The sequence below is a fragment of the Ahaetulla prasina genome, chromosome 3 (assembly GCF_028640845.1).
Source record: "Ahaetulla prasina isolate Xishuangbanna chromosome 3, ASM2864084v1, whole genome shotgun sequence".
Lineage (NCBI taxonomy): Eukaryota > Metazoa > Chordata > Lepidosauria > Squamata > Colubridae > Ahaetulla > Ahaetulla prasina.
The window spans coordinates 169,638,791-169,659,183 of NC_080541.1; the positions used below are offsets into that span (position 1 = coordinate 169,638,791).

The 20,393-nt window shown below is 41.5% G+C and overlaps 2 protein-coding genes across 4 annotated transcripts in view; one reads left to right on the plus strand and one right to left on the minus strand.

The window, feature by feature from the left end:
- Positions 1 to 5,235, plus strand: part of TUT4 (terminal uridylyl transferase 4) — a 39,860-nt gene extending 34,625 nt beyond the window's left edge. For all 3 annotated transcript variants that reach the window (XM_058179228.1, XM_058179227.1, XM_058179229.1), the window contains 3 exons: positions 1,508 to 2,021; positions 3,917 to 4,093; positions 4,763 to 5,235. In XM_058179228.1, coding sequence (XP_058035211.1) covers positions 1,508 to 2,021; positions 3,917 to 4,093; positions 4,763 to 4,851 — 780 coding nt within the window. In that variant the 3' untranslated portion in view covers positions 4,852 to 5,235. The remainder of the gene's footprint in view (positions 1 to 1,507; positions 2,022 to 3,916; positions 4,094 to 4,762) is intronic.
- A 978-nt stretch (positions 5,236 to 6,213) lies between these two features.
- On the minus strand, positions 6,214 to 20,337 carry PRPF38A (pre-mRNA processing factor 38A). Its single transcript, XM_058179232.1, has 10 exons — positions 20,068 to 20,337; positions 17,242 to 17,401; positions 15,497 to 15,618; positions 15,041 to 15,126; positions 14,787 to 14,897; positions 13,969 to 14,081; positions 13,847 to 13,873; positions 13,673 to 13,770; positions 7,199 to 7,247; positions 6,214 to 6,951 (listed from the first exon to the last, which is right to left on the minus strand). The coding sequence occupies exons 1-10, from the start codon at positions 20,195 to 20,197 to the stop codon at positions 6,909 to 6,911; spliced, it is 939 nt and encodes a 312-aa protein (XP_058035215.1). The 5' UTR covers positions 20,198 to 20,337; the 3' UTR covers positions 6,214 to 6,908.
- Between the last annotated feature and the right edge of the window lie 56 nt (positions 20,338 to 20,393).

The following is a 20,393-nucleotide window of genomic DNA, read 5'->3' on the forward strand; positions in this document are numbered from 1 at the left end:
ACACACATGCAAACACATATTCAACAGATTAAGACTTTTTTCGGTAATTGAAAGAATTGAATGAATGAATATGCCATTGCAGTATGAAAATTAAAGATCGTGTTTACAGTTTCATGTTTTACTTTAGGGGTAGCTGGCTGTTTATTTAAAAGAGAACTTAATCAGAAGAGTATGTAAGATAAATCATCTATTAGTAGAAATCTTAAGTACAAAACTCGAACCAGTGAAACAATTTATAGATAGTCCTTGACTTATAACTAGTTGATTAGCGACTATTTTGATGTTACGATGGCCTAAGAAGAGGCATAAAGCACTTCTGATCATCACAAATTGTCACATACACACTCGCTGCTACCCTGTCATTGCAATCTGGGTAGTTGGCAATCTGTTCACACTTAGGACTGATTACCAACCACCGGACACTCCTGTGATATCCATCTGCAATCTTCTCTGCTGGTTTTCTCAGAAACACAATGCTTAGTTTTTAACAAGAAAGATTTTCAGTGCCAGAGCATAGAGATACTTGAGTACAACTTGTGGTAGGCCTTCCAGGGCTTCCCTCACCTGCTTGAGGCGTCCCATGCTCCTTATATTACTGCTGCCTCTCTTTTCTGGCATCTGCCAAAATCTAAGCACACTAAAGCTCCATGCATAAGACTGCTTAGGAGCTGTGGAAATCTGTTGAAATAAGTTCGTTATTCCTCCGGAATAACATATGTGCTTGTAGCCTGGATAGCAGGAAAGGCATGGCAGAAGGCATGGCAGGAAAGGCATGGCAGAGGTGGAGAGAAAAAGTTTGATAAAACACACTTCTCTATTTTCCTTCCCTGTCTTTTTCTCTTCACTTTGCATCCGATCTCCTCCTTCCCCTTCCTCTCCTCTCGTGTACCATCAAGCAGATTCCTACAGAGGAAGCAGATCCTTGGAAAATTTCTTTCCTTGGAAACACTCCTTTACAAACTTACTTCAGTGAATGCTTGTCTCTCCTAAAGAATTGCATGCTTGGATTTCAGCAGGTGCCTGAGTGAAGAGGCAGTAGTAATAAGAGGAGTTCAGGCTACCTCAGGTAGTGAGGAGAGTCCTGGGTGGCCTGATGAAGGCAACCTACAAATGTATCTCTGCTCTGGCACTGAAAATCCTGCTTGCATGAAGGATTTTCAGAGCCAGACAGTCTCTCAGGGTTTTCCCCACCCTCGAGGCACCATGAACTCCTTAGCTGGGACTTTGTCCATTAAAACACCACGAGATTGCTTAATGACCACAACCTAGAACGCCAGGATTGTGGTTATTGAATGAAACAGTCACATGGCGTCTTGCTCAATGATCTGTTTGACCAGTCCAAATTCTGATCCCGATTGTAAGTCAAGGACTATCTTTTGTTCATTTTCTTGAGCTAAAAGAGTAAAAATGGGGTTCCTTTTGGTAACTTTTTATCTGTCAGGAGCACAGAGAATCACTTAACTGGTACACTAATCCAAATCCAATTCTTTTTTCCCCCCTTCTCCAGTCTGATTCGCATCAGCCATCTTACTCTCCACAACCTCAGCAATTTACCCAGAATTCCTCTCCACCAGCCTCCATTAACCAGACTCAGCCTCAATCAATATCCCAGTCTAAGCATACTCTGCCGCCCCAACAAGGGGCACAGTCACCTCACCAGGTCCAGCTGCCTTTGTTTAACTTTGCCCAATCTCCCCCAGGTCAGTATTCCACCTTGCCTAATTTGGGGGTATTTCAAATGCCCCACCATCACCAAATTCCATTTCCTAACACATCCTGGCCTATTATTCACTCTGCACCGGGTAATCCTCCTCACGCAACAAACGTTCCATTTTCGGTGAGAGCTGGCAGCAGCAACCCACCCAATAATCAGAGCACCATAAGCTTGAATGATCCTAGTATCATCTTTGCACAGCCTGCTACCAGGCCTGTGGGAATCCCCAGCACTTCTCATGAGGGACCCTGGCACAACCCCGTGACTCTAAGCTCACTGGTGAACAATGGCACAGTGGGGAATTCAGGTAATTTTCCTCTATTGTCACTTGCTTTGTACAAATACTGATGTTTTGTTTGCTAACCATTTCTGAGCTCCTTCATTTGATTCTGCTAATCAGTTGCTTATAAGAAAACACTTTGAGGAAGATTAATTTCCTTAATACTTAGGCCAAGACATTAACATAGCTGAAAAGTAATAGACACGATATTGAAAGAGAAGGCTGATCAAGTGAAAAAATGCTGGCAAATGTGAACTGGATTAGAGAATCAATACATCAGATCTAAGCATAAGTTGGAAACCACTTTGCCCCATTTTGTTTTTCATTTGTATTTTCTCATGTTGCACTTAATGCTACCCTTAAAAATTGTATCAAAAGTAGCTTAAGATGGGATGGGAGTGATATATGTGGTAGAAGAAGGGTGGCTTGGTATGAGCACAACTTTGTGTCTAGCCATTTGACTCCACCCAATTTATTTAAAGATCCTGCAGATCGGTGTACTTAGATCGAAACTTTGATAAATTAGTTTATGAACCAGCATGAATTTTATACCTTTTTGAAAAATATGGCTGGTCAGAAATGTGTTCCTCTCCAGTGGCTCACCAGTGTTTACTGCTGGTGTATTCTATAGTTCTATTTTCATCTGACAATGATTCTGATCCATACTTCCTAGAACAGAAGGTTTGTTTTTCTTCTTAGAAGTTGTCAAACCAAACCAATAAAATCTTACAAAAAAACTCTTAGATAGTTCAAAGATTCCCAAAATGATGTGTTCATTCTTTCTTTATAGGTAGTCCTTGATTTAAGAATGTTTGCTTACAACCATTCAAAATTTTGATGGATCCAGAATGGGTGCTATACGGCACATAAAAACACTGACCATTGTAAAAATGTGCCAGCCCCTCCAGTCATGTGACTGCATCTTAGGCATTTGGCAGCTGGAACACTTTTATGACTCTGCAGTATCCTATGGTCACATGACCATGATTTTCTGCTAGAGCCTGGTTTAGACTTAAAACTGCAGCTTTTCTTTAATAACCACAGGTTCTCTTAATCGCCACAATGATTTGCTTAGTGACCATTGCAAAAAATGTTATAAAAGCAGGTAGTCATGTGGGTGCCGCAATCTACCATAAACCCCTTCCTGATTGTGGTCATAAATCAAGGACTACCTATCAAGTATTATGTATTTTCAGAATATGTCTTTATTTCTATTTTTGAAAAAGCACATGGGGTTGCATCATATTCTTTAATAATTGCTTTGGGTTTGATTTTTTTCATTCATTTTTGACCAAAATGGTTAGTTTGACTCCAAACAAATGCTGTTTGGAATTTAAATTTGCAGGATTGCTCTGAACTTTGCCTAGGGTGTTGTTGAAGAAAAGAAATATATAAAAATTGATATAGAACCTACCTGTAGTTTGCATATATGAAATATATGAGATACTTGTAAATCAGAAACAATTGTTTAATTTTTTTATTCAGAAATTTTGCATCAAGCCCATCATTCCTCAAAACACATCCAGAGTTAAATGTTATCTATAATTTCCTTGATGTAAAATTTCTGATTTTTAAAACAAGTTTTTCTATGTAGACAAATAGCTATTTTCAATATTATTTTACCATAACAATTATGCATAACTCTGTATTAATCATAATCTTCAACATTTGAAAATTCCTATTCCTCTCATCAGTCTTCCTCAGTTTGGGATTTTGCAAATGTCTTAGCTGGGGTGATGATTTTAATTTAAAACAATTAACTTAAAACAATTATTGATAAGTACATAATATATCCAATCTTATTCATATCAACGTTTATACTAAATATTAGATTTAAAAGAGGTATCATTTACTGGTGTATTGCAAAGCTATCAATTTCATCTACAGTGTTTCCTCTCTTTTTCTTCTGTAATGAAAATTAGATCAGGGCTTCCAAGGGCAGTTTGGTAAAGGAAATCCACCTCCACCTATTCCTTGGGACCATGGAGCTACTACCCATTTTCCTCTCCTTCGAGGGACGTGGCCTTACAGTATATCTCCAAACTACATGCAGCAGGGAAATGCCAGTTACCCATTGAACAAACCTTTCTATCCTCAAGGTAGGATAAGATTTTAATTATGTGATACAGCTTTGATATCATCCGTTTCTTTGTGGCTGCAGTCCTCAAAAATATATTGTGAAATAGACTGAAATATAAGCATGCTTTTTGAGTTCATATTCACACATAAGAAATGTGTGACAGACAGAACTTTTCATACACTAAATTTCTGAATATTTACATGAATAAATATGGCACACTTCTTTGTTAACTTGCTACATTAATTTTTACTGATATTTAAATAAAATCTGTTTTTATATGGAGTTAACCTATTTTACTGCAGCAAGTATTCCATACACCAGACACACATACATGGCTTCTGGTTTATGTATTTGCTTAGAGACGTTTCATCACCAATTAGGTGTTTAAACATTTGAAATAATCAAGCTCAGAGGCATCAAAGACTTCACAGTTCAACCCCCAACTACATATATTCTCTTATTGATTTACGTATATATTAAGGCATTGATCATTCAAAGTAGATATTTAGAGAATACGATTGAAGCTGATTTTTATAAATCTAATCCACAAATTGTGGTGTTTTGGTCTTTTTTCTTTGAACCGTTGCCTTTCTGCAGCAGCACTTCCAAGCATTTTTAAACTCATTTTCAATGTACATGAGATATAAAATGAATTTATTTAATATATACTGCAATAATTTTCTTTTAGCTGGCTTATTGATGCAGAACCAGCGGTTTTCACTTCTGTCTCAAGGACATCCACACTTGAACATGAATTTTATTCAGCAGAAGAAATGAAGTTTAATTAAGGGGATGGGAAGAAATCAGGTTGGAATAAAATGTTATTGCAACATGTTTAGATAAAAAGATTATTTAAAACTTTTTAAGTGTATAATTTGTACATAGATATAAAATATAGTTTTTACTAGTATCACAAGAATTAGTGATACAAATGTCATCTATTTTATTACCCTATTTTTAAGGGAACTGCGTTTTATTTTATCTTGATAAACTGTAAAGAGAGTTTTTAAAATTAAGTTGTTTATTTTCTATTAGCTTTATTCATACTTTGGTTCAGACTTTATATCTATTCTAAAAAGAAATTAGAAGGAATTCATGTGTTAAAGCCTGTCATTTCTTTACTGAACAAATGTAGTGCCAAAAAACTTTTTAAAAAGGAAAGAAATAAAATTGGAAAATCCTAAATCATAGCCATATTTTTTTTCATGTTAGGGATTGAATGCTAAATGGCAGTACTTTTTTAAAAACAAGATGAAAAGGGTTGGACACTATCAATTTTAGCATTTTGGATATGGAAATGTGGGATTTGGAGGTCTACCGATAAGGATATTTGCAGCATAAACATTAAAAAAGAAGCCTCACATATGCCTGTTAAAGTGTTGCCATTTAGCTCACTGAACTTTGTGACAGCATACACATTCAGACTTATCCTTCCTTTGTGTAACTTCTAGTACATAGCTCTACATGCCTGATATGTCTGTTGCCTATTAAGGGAAGCAAGTGAAGAACAAAACAAGGGCCGTTTTCATTAAGTGCAAATGTTTCTGGAATGGTAATACCACCTTGAGTCTAGGATTGATACATAAAGTGTATTCTGACTTATGGAAGTATATCTAAATTTATCAACATGAAAATCTTGGTGCTCTAATGAATTAAATATACATGGTGTCTAAAGCAAACTCGAGGCATTGAATTATGTTCAAATCCTTTTAGTAACTTAGTGAAAAATATAACAATAAATTTGCCCATATTTTCAAGTCTGCAATCTTATTCCCATTCATTGCAAAATAATTCCAACTGAATGGCATTCCCATCTTAATAAATATATGTATCTGTGCCATAAGTATTACTATTCTAGGAATAGACATATCAAGCACAGTTCAAATTCATATTAGAAATCCAAAATCAACTTGGAAAAAATTGTACATACACAAAAGTTTAAACTTCCAGATTTGTAATTTGATTTCAGTAACTCACTTGGGTTGCTATTGAACTGAATCAAATATTTGCACTCTCCTGTTTATTATGTATTAATAGTGAATATGTTCAGAACAATTACCTTCATTTTACAAGTATTTGTAATTTAAATCAGTTCTGAATAAGTCAGTCTAAGAAAGATTTTTTAAAAAAGAGACATACTTCTGTACCAACTTTTTTTAATAAAGAAATTACAAGACAAACTTTCTTCCTGCTTCACATTTACAATAATTATTGTAAAAAACAGAGGCGATCAGAAAATACATTGGAAGGTATGTTTTAGTTTTTAGTTAAAGATATCAAACAGGGCAATGAATAAAAATGCAGTCTGGTTCAGTCATCTATCTAAATGTGCCAGGATTCGAAATGGGAAAAGATGGAATAGACCAGGGGTGTCCAAAATCGGCAACTTTAAGACCTGTGGACATGCTGGAGGGGGAATTCTGGGAGTTGAAGTCCATGAGTCTTAAAGTTGTCAAAGTCAGACCCCTCTGGAGTAGATTATCCTCAGTGACCCTGTGACTACATAACACAACCTTAATGTTGACTACAAAATCTGAAGGGAAGAGTTATGAATTTTGATTGTGAGAAGAATTATCTTGATTATGAATTGGTTTTTTAAAATCTGTAATCAAACCAAATTGGTTCAGAAATGTAAGGAGACTAAGGCTGGTGCACACAGAGCTATAGGGATAAATCCACTATTTATATGTTGTCCTCAATTTGAACTTTAGCAGCGCTTAAATTGCCCAAGAAACGATGCAAAAAACATTGAGCTGCCACAGGAGCATCTATCAATCAAATGAACTCCTCTACAAACAAACAAAAAAGCTTCCAATTTATGAAATAGGTTACGATTATTCATTTCCCCGACGGCTTTTCTTATGGCTCTTTTTAGATCTGAAAGAAGAATAAAAGCTTTTCAGTATTCAGTTAACTTGAGTTCAGTGAAAATCACACAATTAAGAAGTTAAAATTCAAGTTTACACAATAAGATAGTATCTAATCATTCGTCCAAATACTTCTGCCCACCTACATGAAGATAGAGCTGAATTATAAAGACTGATTCCTCTGGGACAAATCTAGTACATAACTTCTACGAATTCCTGTGTTACCATTTTGAAATAGTAAAATATGAAATATATACCTTTCTGGAGACTTGGAATGACTACGATGTCTGTGGCTACGATGGTGCCCTGTTGAGATAAGATACCAAATTTTGACTTTGATTCTGCTCATATAGGTAGTCTTTGACTTGTAACAGTTCATTTAGTGACCATTCAAAATGACAACAGCACTGAAAGTGATTTATGACCATTTTTCACACTTAGGACCAGGGGTGAAATTTAATTTTCTTTGCTACCGGTTCTGTGGGCGTAGCTTGGTGTGACTGGGTGGGCGTGGCTATGTGATTGGGGGATCAAACAACAGAAACTCACTAGCAATGTCCTGCTGGAGCACGGTTGGACTAGATGACCTCCAGGTTCCTTCCAGCCCTGGATTATCCTCTGAAGCTGCGTCTAGTGCCAGGTTTGTACTCCTTCCTTCCTCTCTTCCTTCCTTCCTTGCCTCCTTTCTTTCTCTCTCTCTCTCTCTCAAAAACGAACCCCCCCCCACACACACCACGTTTTCCCTTCCAGCAGGCTTGCTAGCAAGCCAAAAAACGGAGTGGGGGGTGGGAAGTCCGTTTCTCTTCCAGCAGGCTTGCTAGACAAGCCAAAAAACGGGGTGGGGGGGATGGGAAGTCCGTTTCCTCTTCCAGGAGGCTTGCTGGACAAGCCAAAAAATGGGGTGGGGTGGGAAGTCCGTTCTCTTCCAGGAGGCTTGCTGGACAAGTCAAAAACGGGTGGGGTGGGGTGGAAGTCCGTTTCCTCTTCCAGCAGGCTTGCTGGACAAAAACGGGGTGGGTGTGGGAAGTCCGTTTTCTCTTCCAGGAGGCTTGCTAGGCAAGCCAAAAACGGAGTGGGGATGGGAAGTCCGTTTCCTCCCAGCAGGCTTCAGGAAAACTTCAGGGAAGCCTGCTGGGAGGAAAAACGGACCCCCCCCACCTTCTGTTTTTTGGCTAGCACACAGCTGAGCTGCGCGATCATCAAAGGCTTTTTTAAAAAAAAACTTAAAGCATTTTTTCGCCCGAAAAAATGCTTTAAAAAAATCCCAAAAACCTCTGATGATCGCGTGGGCGGGCAGGGATTATTGCTACCGGTTATCCAAACCACCCGCCGCCATCGCTACCGGATCGCGTGGTCCGATCCGGGAGCATTTCACCCCTTGTTATTTTATTATTTATTTATTTATTATTTTATTTTATTAAATTTTTATACCGCCTTCTCCGAAGGACTCAGGGCGGTGTACAGCCAAAATAAAAACAAAATATATACAATTTAAAACAACATTTAAAAAGAGCAAATTTTAAAGGCTGATTATTAAAATTTAGATTTAAAAATTTAAAAATATTAAGAATACCCAATTTAAAATTCAACACAAATTATGCCAGTCCCGCTTTAATAAATAAATATGTTTTGAGCTCACGACGGAAGGTCCGAAGATCAGGCACTTGACGCAGGCCAGGGGGAAGTTCGTTCCAGAGCGTCACTGCCCCCACAGAGAAGGCCCTACTCCTGGGGGCCGCCAGCCGACACTGTTTGGCGGACGGCACCCTGAGAAGACCCTCTCTGTGAGAGCGTACGGGTCGGTGGGAGGCAAAAGGTAACAGCAGGCGGTCTCGTAAGTACCCAGGTCCTAAGCCATGGAGCGCTTTAAAGATAGTTACCAAAATCTTGAAGCGCACCCGAAAGACCACAGGAAGCCAGTGCAAGCTACGGAGCAGCGATGTCACGTGGGAGCCACGAGCGGCTCCCGTTACTACTCGCGCAGCCGCATTCTGGACTAACTGCAGCCTCCGGGTGCACCTCAAGGGCAGCCCCATGTCTTATTTATTTATTTATTTTATTTATTTTATTTGATTTTTATACCGCCCTTCTCCCGAAGGACTCAGGGCGGTGTACAGGCATAATAAAAAACCGGCAATACAATATACAGATTTAAAATACGATTTAAAAAACTTATTTAAATTAGCCCAATGATTAAAATTTAAAATACGATTTAAAAACTTATTTAAATTAGCCCAATGATTAAAATTTAAAAATATTAAGAATACCCAATTTAAAATTCAACACAAATTATGCCAGTCCCGCTTTAATAAATAAATATGTTTTGAGCTCACGACGGAAGGTCCAAGATCAGGCACTTGACGAGGCCAGGGGAAGTTCGTTCCAGGCGTCACTGCCCCACAGAGAAGGCCCTTCCTGGGGCCGCCAGCCGACATTGTTTGGCGGACGGCACCCTGAGAAGGCCCTCTCTGTGAGAGCGTACGGGTCGGTGGGAGGCGAAAGGTAACAGCAGGCGGTCCCGTAAGTACCCAGGTCCTAAGCCATGGAGTGCTTTAAAGGTCATAACCAACACCTTAAAGTGCACCCGAAGGCCACAGGCAGCCAGTGCAGTCTGCGCAGGAGCGGTGTTACATGGGAGCTACGTAGCTCCTCTATCACCCGCGCAGCTGCATTCTGGACTAGCTGAAGCCTCCGAGCGCACTTCAGGGGGAGCCCCATGTAGAGAGCATTACAGTAATCCAAGCGAGAGGTAACGAGCGCATGAGTGACTGTGCATAAGGCATCCCGATCAAGGAAGGGGCGCAACTGCCGAACCAGGCGAACCTGGTGGAAGGCCCTCCTGGAGACGGCCGTCAAATGGTCTTCAAACGACAGCCGATCATCCAGGAGGACACCCAAGTTGCGCACCCTATCCTTTGGGGCCAGTAACTCGCCTCCAACAGCCAGCCGCGGCTGCAGCTGACTGAATCGGGGTGCCGGCATCCACAGCCACTCCGTCTTGGAGGGATTAAGCTTGAGCCTGTTTCTCCCCATCCAGACCCGTACAGTCTCCAAACACCGGGACAGCACTTCAACAACTTCATTGGGGTGGTCCGGGGTGGAAAAGTACAGCTGGGTGTCGTCAGCGTACTGCTGGTATCTCACCCCGAAACCACTGATGATCTCACCCAACGGCTTCATGTAGATGTTGAACAGCAGGGGCGAGAGAATCGACCCCTGAGGGACCCCACAAGTGAGGCCCCTCGCGGTCGACCTCTGCCCCCCTGTCAACACCGTCTGCGACCGGTCAGAGAGATAGGAGGAGAACCACCGATATACGGTGCCTCCCACTCCCAATCCTCCCAACCGGCGCAGCAGGATACCATGATCGATGGTATCGAACGCCGCTGAGAGGTCTAATAGGACCAGGGCAGAGGAATATCCCCTGTCCCTGGCCCTCCAGAGATCATCCACCAATGCGACCAAAGCTGTCTCCGTGCTGTATCCGGATCGGAAGCCGGACTGGAACGGGTCTAGATAGACATCTTCATCCAGGTGTTGGGGCAGCTGTCGCGCCACGGCACTCTCTACAACCTTCGCAACAAAGCAAAGGTTGGAGACTGGACGATAATTAGCCAAAATAGCTGGGTCCAAAGAGGGCTTCTTAAGGAGGGGTCTCACCACCGCCTCTTTCAAGGCGGCAGGGAAAACCCCATCCAACAAAGGAGCGTTGATAATCCTCTGGAGCCAGCCTCGTGTCACCGCCTGAGTGGCCAGTACCAGCCAGGAAGGGCACGGGTCCAGTAAACATGTCGTGCCGTGAAGCCTCCCCAACAACCTGTCCACGCCCTCGGAGCCACAGGGTCAAACTCATCCCAAATGTGCTCAACAAGACGTGCCTCCTCTCCTCGCTTGATCATCCCAAATTCGGTCCAGACCGTCCCTCAGCTGAGCGATTTTATCGATAGATAACCACTAAACTCCTCGGCTCGTCCCTGCAAAGGGTCATCCCGCACCTCCTGATGTAGGAGAGAGCGGGTCACCCGAAACAGGGCGGCCGGGCGGTTATCTGCCGACGCAATGAGGGTGGAGGCGTAGGAGCGCCTCGCTTCCCTCATTGCCACTAGGTAGGTCCTAGTATAGGTCCTAACTAGTGTCCGATCAGCTTCGGAGCGACTGGACCTCCAGGTGCTCTCTAGGCGTCTTCTCCGGCGTTTCATCTCCCTCAGCCCCTCGGAGAACCAAGGGGCCGGACGAGATCTACGCCGGGTCAGAGGCCGCAAAGGCGCGACACGATCCAGGGCCCCAGCCGCGGCCTGCTCCCAGGCCACGACCAGTTCCTCAGTCGTGCCGTGGGCCAGATCCTCAGGGAATGGCCCAAGCTCCGTCTGGAACCTCTCAGGGTCCATCAGGCGCCTGGGACGGAACCACCGATAGGTTCCTTCCAGCCCTGGATTATCCTCTGAAGCTGCGTCTAGTGCCAGGTTTGTACTCCTTCCTTCCTCTCTTCCTTCCTTCCTTGCCTCCTTTCTTTCTCTCTCTCTCTCTCAAAAACGAACCCCTCCCCCACACCACGTTTTCCCTTCCAGCAGGCTTGCTAGCAAGCCAAAAAACGGAGTGGGGGATGGGAAGTCCGTTTCTCTTCCAGCAGGCTTGCTAGACAAGCCAAAAAACGGGGTGGGGGGGATGGGAAGTCCGTTTCCTCTTCCAGGAGGCTTGCTGGACAAGCCAAAAAACGGGGTGGGGTGGGGGAGTCCGTTTCCTCTTCCAGGAGGCTTGCTGGACAAGTCAAAAAACGGGGTGGGGGGTGGGGGGTGGAAAGTCCGTTTCCTCTTCCGGCAGGCTTGCTGGACAAAAACGGGGTGGGTGTGGGAAGTCCGTTTTCTCTTCCAGGAGGCTTGCTGGACAAGCCAAAAACGGGTGGGGGATGGGAAGTCCGTTCCCTCTTCCAGGAGGCTTGCTGGACAAGTCAAAAAACGGGGTGGGGGTTGGGGGTTGGGAAGTCCGTTTCCTCTTCCAGCAGGCTTGCTGGACAAAAACGGGGTGGGTGTGGGAAGTCCGTTTTCTCTTCCAGGAGGCTTGCTAGGCAAGCCAAAAAACGGGGTAGGGGAGAGTCCGTTTTTCCTCCCAGCAGGCTTCAGGAAAACTTCAGGGAAGCCTGCTGGGAGGAAAAACGGACCCCCCCCACCTTCTGTTTTTTGGCTAGCACACAGCTGAGCTGCGCGATCATCAAAGGCTTTTTTAAAAAAAAACTTAAAGCATTTTTTCGCCCGAAAAAATGCTTTAAAAAAATCCCAAAAACCTCTGATGATCGCGTGGGCGGGCAGGGATTATTGCTACCGGTTATCCAAACCACCCGCCGCCATCGCTACCGGATCGTGTGGTCCGATCCGGGAGCATTTCACCCCTTCTTATTTTATTATTTATTTATTTATTATTTTATTTTATTAAATTTTTATACCGCCCTTCTCCCGAAGGACTCAGGGCGGTGTACAGCCAGAATAAAACCAAAATATATACAATTTAAAACAACATTTAAAAAGAGCAAATTTTAAAGGCTGATTATTAAAATTTAGATTTAAAAATTTAAAAATATTAAGAATACCCAATTTAAAATTCAACACAAATTATGCCAGTCCCGCTTTAATAAATAAATATGTTTTGAGCTCACGACGGAAGGTCCGAAGATCAGGCACTTGACGCAGGCCAGGGGGAAGTTCGTTCCAGAGCGTCACTGCCCCCACAGAGAAGGCCCTACTCCTGGGGGCCGCCAGCCGACACTGTTTGGCGGACGGTACCCTGAGAAGACCCTCTCTGTGAGAGCGTACGGGTCGGTGGGAGGCAAAAGGTAACAGCAGGCGGTCTCGTAAGTACCCGGGTCCTAAGCCATGGAGCGCTTTAAAGATAGTTACCAAAATCTTGAAGCGCACCCGAAAGACCACAGGAAGCCAGTGCAAGCTACGGAGCAGCGATGTCACGTGGGAGCCACGAGCGGCTCCCGTTACTACTCGCGCAGCCGCATTCTGGACTAACTGCAGCCTCCGGGTGCACCTCAAGGGCAGCCCCATGTCTTAGGACCATTGCAGCATCCCCATGTTCATGTGATCAAAATTCAGTTACTTGGCAATTGACTCATGACGGTGTCCCAGGGTCATGTGATCACCTTTTGCAATCTTCTGACAAAGCCAACGGGGAACCAAATTCTCACACTTTTGACCGGTCCTCACACTTACGACTGCACATTTTACGTTTTGCGCCCTATCTTGTAACTGTGGTGAAGAGAAGCAGTTGTGAAATGAGTGACATGGTTGCTAAAAATGCTGCAATAGGCATTAATGTGAGGATGGTCATAAGTGCGACGACCGGTCAAAAGTGCGACGACTGGTCAAAAATGACCTTTTTTAGCCCTCTGAGTAGTTTCTATGCCCATAGCCGCACCCACCCGGTCACATGACCAGCCAGCCACGCCCACCCAGTCACATGACCAGCCAGCCACGCCTACCCAGTCACATGACCAGCTAGCCACACCCCAAAATAAGCTACGCCCACAGAACCGGTTGTTAAAAAAATTGAATCCCACCACTGCCTTTGCTGTATTATTCCATAATAATACAGCATATTGAAGAGGGGATGGAGCTTTTAACTATTGATATAGTCACATAAAAACGTTTGTATATTATAGAAAATACCAAAAAAAGTTTTTAAAAGTCAAAAGGAACCACCCACAACTGCCATTCTTAAAGTGTAGATACCTGGAGATTTAGATCTTGATCTGTGGCGTCTTTCTCTAGATCTACTTCGGTGCCTCCTTGGGCTCTTACTGCGATGTCTCTCACGCCGAGGTGAAGGACTGTTAAGAAGCAATCTGTTAGTGATAAACTTACAACATTTTTTAAAAGATCAATTCAAATATCTTGCATGGTTACCTTCTCCTCTTTGGAGATCGGCTTCGCCTAAACAGGAAGGAGTGGGGATAAACAGTTATTTACTACAATACTTTTAGCACATTATGCTGGTTAGCAATAGTTGAAAAATTCCAAAATGCTACCTTCTAGGAGATCTACTTCGACTTCTTCTGTAGCGCAGTGTGGGAGATCTACGAGGTTTGTCTAAATCCCTGTATCCTCTTCTTCTGTGATCGGGGGAAGGGGCTCTATCCAGCTGAAAACATGTAAACAAAACCTTCTATAGTAATGTGACATTTCAAAAGCTATCAAATATTTGTTCAAGTTGTATGCACATGCAGGCTCAGTGGACCCAATATTATTTATTTTATTTATTAAACATATATGCCACCCATCTTGCTAAAGGTGATTCTAGGTGACCTACAATCAAAAATGCCAATATAAAACATTAAAAGAATAAATAGTAACATTAAATTTGAATTCAAATTGGCAAAGATGGAGAGAAAGGGGGAGCAAGATGCACACAAGGAAGAGGTGGGGACTTAATCCATGTCCAGAATGACTGGTAGAATCAGGTCTTTCAGAAGGCTCAATGGATAGGTATGAATCTTACCTTAGAGGGGGGCACATTAAATACATTTCCAATAACCCATGTATGAAAAGAGAAGGAAGACAGGCAGAAATACTGAGAAGAATCTTGTGACATATTTCCATGAGAAGAAGTGGCTTTAGCGCATGGAATAGGAAATGAGCCATTTCTTCATCCCAAATATCTGATGAGGATGCAAGAGGAGGAAAAATATGATCCTCCTGTAACCTCATACGTTCTTAAGCTAGGTAGCTAATAAGCACCATATCACCATATTCCCTCAAAAAATAAGGATGTGACATTTTTGTACTATAAAATCAGCATATACAATAAGAAGACTTCCATGCTGAAATAAAAACTTGACATTCAAACCTTTTCATCCTCCTCTTCCTCATCCTCACTAGACTCTACATCATCCATATCCTCTTCCAAAGCACTGATCCGTGTTTCCAGTTGTTCAGCTTCTTCTAGAACATATCTTTTCTACAAAGAACGAACAAGTTTCTAAATACAGACAGTATTTCAAAAGGGAGAGATTTAATCATGCATTGTATATATAGAAAACTAATCTTTTCACTACTGGAAGTTTGATTTATAATTTCTTTATAATATAATTGATTATATACCTGTAGTCTAGGTAAAATGATATCACAGACACGCTCATCATGAAGCAATTGATCAATAAACTCATCGACGTGCATGAGCTCAAACTCTGGGGGGGGGAAAGATTGTTTTTAAAAATAGTAACATTTTTAATAAGCGAAGATAAAATAGCAGAAAACACAAAAAACACAAAAAAATTTATAATTTTTTTCTACATAAAAAGCAAGATGTACAATATGTGTGCTTGAGTATGGCAGTTTGAGTTATTGGATGATATGCATTCCTGGCCTCTTCCTGTCTGGTAAAATTAATACTATCCAAAGTGGTCTAGAGGCAAACATTTAATATGAAACAAGAATATATATAGCACCATTTAAGACAACCAGATGGATATATAATTTAGTCTGTATGTGCTACTTACACATTCAAATGTTAGATAATGGGCTTTATAAATGACTGAATAAAGTTACACTACTCACCCCCATTTCTATTTTGGCTTTTTATTTTTCGATAATCATTGTATAAAGGTTCAAGGTATTTGTAGCAGTCTATAGCAGTCCCAGTCAGCCTCATATATAATGCACCTAGTAATCTCACATATCTAAAAATTGGCAAAAGCAAAACATTAATTTAGAATTTTTTTTTCCTATACAATTAGCTGAGGACACAAATATCCTATAATAGAATTAAATTCACTACTGAGTTATTCATTACAGATGTTAATTCAAAAATGTCCATCTTGTACCAAATCACTTGATTTATGCTTTTAGGTAATACATACCTCTTCCTGTATTATTTCTTCCTTTCCACTTTTATTTCTTTCTCTCTCTCTCTCTCTCTGTCCGTCCCTCCCTCTCTCTGTAAAAATACTGTACAAGTATTTTAAACCACTTCAATGATACTTTTGAGAACTATTACAAAATTTCCAACAGGCCTGAAAATTAAGAGTTGTGATTGCAAAAATGTACACCATATTAATAATGTAGCCAAGCATAAAAAATATATGTAGGAATAACAAAAAGAGTCCTTAATGTGAATCAGTAGCCCTTGTTATTTATGGGGGTTCGGTTCCAGCTTTTAGCTGTGTATGACGACACCTTGAATTTATGAAATTTGTGGGTGGGAAAGGGTTAGATTCTGGAGCTTGAAAAATGGGTCTGTGAAGTTTGGGGCAGAGTGAGCTGATAGAAAAGAACTGCAAAATTGTAAAGCTACAGGAGGGGAAGATTTAAGGACATGCTATCTGATGGGATTAGCAGCAGTTGCTAAACAAATTGTTGGGCAATGGCCTAAGTACATTTACACTTGCAAAAAGTGATGGGTGGATAAGAAGTAGAAAATAAACATGACTGATATCCAAAACCTTATACCATGGAGAATAAATCTGATTTATATTTACCAAATAAAGATAAGAGAAACCATGAACAAGACTACCATCTGTACTACGCTTGGTGCGCCAGTTGCACCCCTTCCTTGACCGGGATGCCTTATGCACGGTCACTCATGCCCTTGTCACTTCCCGCTTGGACTATTGCAATGCTCTCTACATGGGGCTGCCCTTGAAGTGCACCCGGAGGCTGCAGCTAGTCCAGAATGCAGCTGCGCAGGTAATAGTGGGAGCAACTCGTTGCTCCCATGTAACACCAATCCTGCGCAGTTTGCACTGGCTCCCTGTGGTCTTTCGGGTGTGCTTCAAGATTTTGGTTACCACCTTTAAAGCGCTCCATGGCTTAGGACCCGGGTACTTACGGGACTGCCTGCTGTTACCTTTTGCCTCCCACCGACCCGTACGCTCACACAGAGGGCCTTCTCAGGGTGCCGTCCGCCAAGCAATGTCGGTTGGCGGCCCCCAGGGGAATGGCCTTCTCTGTTGGAGCTCCTACGCTTTGGAATGAACTTCCCCCTGGTTTACGTCAAGTGCCTGATCTTCGGACTTTTCGCCGTGAGCTGAAAACGCACCTATTTATTCAAGCGGGACTGGATTAAAATTTTATTGGGGTTATTTATATTTTAAGGTTTTAAATTGTTTTAAATTTTCGGCCACATTATAATATGTTCTTTTTAATCTCTTTTAATGTGTATATAGTGAATTTTTTACTTGGCTGTACACCGCCCTGAGTCCTTCGGGAGACGGGCGGTATAAAAATTGAAATAAATAAATAAATAAATAAATAAGAAGTCTATTTGTTTTAAATTAAACCTCAATATTATTTTTTTCTCTTACTTGAAGTCTTCATTCTTTATAAATTCAACAATGATGTCTTTTTCAGGCTGAATCTGCAGCATCTTCAGAGTCAAGCACAAGAATGGTGTAGGCTTTATGTTCCCACCATAAACTCCACCAGTGTATCTCAGTTCCATAGCTTTATCTACAACCAATTCAGCTACAAAAAAAAATCATGACAATTCCATCAGATTTTAATATTAAAATCGTGTGTCTGGTTGTTTCATTTTAATAAGATAATGGCAGTAACCATCTAGGTAAAAATTATCAGAAGACACAATAATTATAGAGTGTATTACAGGTAGGTCAGAATTAGTAAGACCTTGAATAATGTGATATTCAATTTAGGGTGAATTGTAAATTGATACCACGCTGCTTTAAATGCAGGCCAAAATTCAGTTAATGCAAGGCTAGCATGTGTGCAACTGACGCTAGTGCATGCACGGTTGTGGCTGGGGTCTAAAAATTTTAATAGCCTATTTCCGTGATGGCAAACCTATGGCAAATGTGCCAGAAGCGACACGCAGAGCCATTACCCTTTGCTCTTCCAGGTTCCGGCCATCTGGTCTTCAAGCGCATGGGAGTACTGGAAAACAAGAGCAGCTGCCCGGTGCGCATGTTGGGATGATCATCTTCCCGGTGCACGCATGCACACTGGGAGGCTGCTCTTCCGGTTTCCGACACACGTGCTCGCTCCCGTTTTGGCACGGTGCCGAAAAGGTTTGCCAACACTGGCCTATTTCCATTGAGTTGGAACGAATTACCATATTTTCCATAGCAAAATCACTTTGAGTACTGCAGATTCAAATACTGCAACCATTTCATGGGATTTATTAACTGCACTATTCGAGACTGACCTGTATATAACCACACTGCAGCTTCTATGCAATTTTTTTGAGAATCAGATGTTATTTTTCATTTGTAACCTTCCGGTGCCTTACAAAAGATGATGTAAGGAGGAAGAAAAATAGTTTCACAGGTTCTTTTAATTGCAGTGCAAAAAGGACATTGCCCTATAAAACAGACTTTCCAGTTACGATTAATCACTGTTTGTTGGGATGCTCCATTAATATAGTAACTTTTTTTTTCTTCAAAGAGTGAAGGAAGGTAAAACAGGGATCAGCTATCCTTGACTTGGTATTAGAGAACAGGAAACATCTCAGGGAAATAAAAGTAGCAGAAGTAAAATGACTACGTAATATGATGTTCTTATAGTTAAAAGATCAGAAACCGAGTATATTGCCTACGACTTAAAAAAGTAGATTTTACTAAACTTTGTAAAAATTACAAATGGGACTAATGGCAAGAAAAAAAAGCTGAATATGGGTAATATTTCCTAAAAAAGAATATTGAAAATAACAATTGCAAACAATTAAAAATATAGGAAATAGAAGTACCCAAGGAACTTCATGTTGCCAAAATTTGAGAGATGACCAAATGACTGAAAAATCAAACTGAATTGACGTTGTTAAGAACCAAGGAAAAACTTACTTTTCAGATTTATTCAAACTCAGAAAACCATACACCAGCTAGTCAATAATGAAAGTAAAGGAGGAATTACTCAAGGACTGTTTCACTGACTGAGAAGTTATGTGTTCCATCAGAGAACGAAAAGAACTGAAATTTAGGATTAACCATTAAATGGATAAGGTCTTTGAGTTAAATTCTTCTGGTCCAGATGAATTACATCTTGCGGTCCTAATGAAAGATGCTAAGAGACACAGAGTCTCATTATATGAAAGATGAACGGCATAAAAATTTAATAAACACCATTTGGAACATTCAAGATTTTCTCCCTAAAATAGACATTTATCTCCCTGAAATGGTCATGCACTTTTGCGCATCACTAGAAATGAATTTTCCAAGGTATGCTCAGACTGAGGGTAGATACCTGTTCAATATTTTTTAAATTGAAATCCTGCACTAAGAAAGGAAGCTAGACTCAAATCTATGTAGCTCTTTCTGCCAAAAGAGCTGCTGATCCTGTTCTACAGAGGAATTATTGAGTTTGTCATCTGCACCTCCATAACTGTCTGGTTTGGCTTTGCAACCAAACAAGACAAATACAGGCTTCAACGGATAATTAGAACATAATTATCTGTTCTATGCAGAAAAATCAATTGCTATCAACCTGCCTTCCATTGAGGATCTGCATACTGCACGAGTCAAAATATCTTATTAGTAACCTTGACTATCACTAAGTGTTGTATCTTTTTGTTATTGTTGAATGTATTTTATTCTTATGTACACTGAAAGCATATACACCAAAGACCTTGTGTATCCAATCCCACTTGGCCAATAAAGAACTGAAGTGAATTTTATTCTATTCTATTCTATCCTATCACCATGGTTTTGAAAATATCTGCTCATTTCCCAAAGCTTCTCTTAGATCTGAATGTAGTTTAAAAAATTCTAGTTATTTTGTGTCAACACGTTAAAATAAGAATCCCACATAAACTTGACCGCAGCCCTCGATTAAAACAGCGGTTATTTCCGAGGTGCCCTTTCGTTTATTTATTTTATTTTTATTTATTTATTTTTTATTTTGTCAATCACATATAAGATAGCAGGTAAAAGCATAAACACAATTTGGATACATGAAAAGAGTAAGTAAAAAAAAAGGAATATTATTAGGACAGGGGCGGTAGGCACGCGGGTGCACTTATTATTCACCAACCGTACCGTTTGGTTTCCAACTCCCAAAATCTCCTCTCTCGCCACCTATATCCTGAAAGCCCCAACGGTCCCCCCATCCCCACCCCGTCCGCTGATTCCCGATCCGCCTCCGTTACTTCGGATCCAACTGCCCGCACCGCTAAACCGCACCTGTGAGACCGAAGCATTCTTCCTTCCAGTACTTGGACTCGTAGATGCGGGTGCGAATGATCTTCTCCACCAGATACTGTGGGTTAGTGCCGTGGATGCTGTGCGCGTCTTTTACCGTCCGGTTTGCCATGGCCCAGGATGGTACAAAGCCCTACAAAGTGATACCGTTTCCAGAAGGGAGAGAAAAGAAAAGGTGGGGGGAGTGAGAGAGAGAGCGGCCTACAGAGCTCTCCCTATCCCTCCATTTTTACTTCCGCTCCGGGTTCGCTTCCAGAGAGAGGAAGGGGCAGGCGGTCGACACTTCCGCCGACCTCTCTTCACCCACC

Coding starts and splice junctions, on each gene's coding strand:
- PRPF38A (XM_058179232.1), bottom strand. CDS start 20,197: ATGGCAAACCGGACGGTAAAAGACGCGCACAGCATCCACGGCACTAAC. Junction 13,771..13,846: donor CGATCTCCAAAGAGGAGAAG/GTAACCATGCAA, acceptor GCTTCTTAACAG/TCCTTCACCTCGGCGTGAGA. Junction 7,248..13,672: donor ATCAAGATCTAAATCTCCAG/GTATCTACACTT, acceptor TTATCTCAACAG/GGCACCATCGTAGCCACAGA.